The 1,503-nt window shown below is 45.6% G+C and overlaps 1 protein-coding gene across 1 annotated transcript; it reads right to left on the reverse strand.

Moving 5' to 3' along the window:
• Window positions 1–566: 566 nt before the first annotated feature.
• LOC111383491 lies at window positions 567–1,470 on the reverse strand (the record flags this gene model as incomplete). Its single annotated transcript, XM_023007607.1, has 2 exons — window positions 931–1,470; window positions 567–626 (listed from the first exon to the last, which is right to left on the reverse strand). Coding segments are annotated over exons 1-2 (600 nt in total), but the record flags the coding sequence as incomplete, so codon positions are not given.
• Between the last annotated feature and the right edge of the window lie 33 nt (window positions 1,471–1,503).

Genomic DNA, 1,503 nt, shown 5'->3' on the forward strand with positions numbered 1-1,503 from the left:
CAAAAAGTGTGAAAAAGAGAATTTGAGGTAGGATCCCTCGTCTTACGGAAGGTATTCCTCCCCACAATCGACAGTGGATGCCTAGGACGGAATTGGGAAGGTCCCTATCTGATAACGAAGGTCTTGCTAAAAGGGGCATACGAACTGGAAGACTTAGGAGTAGACCCTTACCCCGTCCGTGGAATGCCGAACACCTTAAGCAGTACTATCAGTGAACGGGAAAAGCCCATATAAAGCCTTCTTATAATGTCAATCACATCAATAAAAAGGGACTTCCTATTTTTGAACATTTTATTCAGCAATCTGTCAAAATCTTATAAAGCCATGCTGCATATGCAGGCCGATCTAAGGTCGTATGTGGAAAATTCTTCCTAAGAAATCTTATAAAGTCCTGCTCCATACGTAGGCCGATCTAAGGTCGTATGTGCTGCGACACTTAGTGAGAAATTCCTCCTAATGAATCTTACAAAGCCATGCCCCATACGCAGGCCGATCTAAGGTCGTATGTGCTACGACACTTAGTGAAAAATTCCTCCTAAGGAATCTTATAAAGCCCTGCCCCTTACGCAGGCCGATCTAAGGTCGTACGTACTGCAACCCTTAGTGGAAATTTTCAATGCCCTGCTCTACATGCAGGACGAGCTAAGGCTATACGTGTACTATACTTAGTAAAAATGCCCTATGCATAAGCCTGGTTTGGAAAGCAGGTATTGCACAACTAGGTAAAATTCATTCAAGGTAATTCTACATGCTATTATAACGCTCTTACAAATTTAGCTAAGTTTGTGAGGTATTGTCACAAAAAAAAACCCAGATCTCTTCTAAAGAAACCGTACTGAGCATAAACAATTATCCATTCCAAACAAAATGTCATAAAAAGTCAAAACAAAGTTCACTCATAAGCCAAAAACATATTGCAAAACTAAATACCAAAAACAATGTTTTTAACCGCATAGTGTCTTGGTGGGCTGGGGTATTATCCTCAACATCCTGAGCTGTCGGTAATACCCGGACTCCAGCAGACTTAGACAACCTCCGCAGCTCCTCCTTCTGCCCCTCCAGCGCCTCATCCAGAAAGGCCACATCAATATTAGGCCTCTCCTTCCTGATGTGCCCCACCAGCTCTTCCAGTGCTACCACATAGATATCCTGGGCTACGACATCAAATTTGGAAGACTCCTTCCAAGCGTCCACCGCTCTATCAACCTTGGCCTCAGCCTCTTCAGCCCTTTTGGTAGCCTGCCTTGCCCTTTCGTTGGCCTCTTGTACCTTCTGGATGGCCTCTCTAACTTTGCCGCGCTCCTCCTCAGCCCGAGCTCTGGCCTCTTCCTCCGAGGCCCTCAATGCCTTGATCTCCCCCATCAATCTCTCCTCGACATCGATCCTGGAGTTCAGCCCGATCCCCATCCGATTCAGCTTCTCTTCATACTCTTTCTCCCTCAGAGCAAACTGGGCCTTTTCAGCCTCCATGCTGTTATAAAGACTGAAGGCCTGATCCTTTGC

This window comes from Olea europaea, unplaced genomic scaffold, assembly GCF_002742605.1.
Source record: "Olea europaea var. sylvestris unplaced genomic scaffold, O_europaea_v1 scaffold27029, whole genome shotgun sequence".
NCBI lineage: Eukaryota > Viridiplantae > Streptophyta > Magnoliopsida > Lamiales > Oleaceae > Olea > Olea europaea.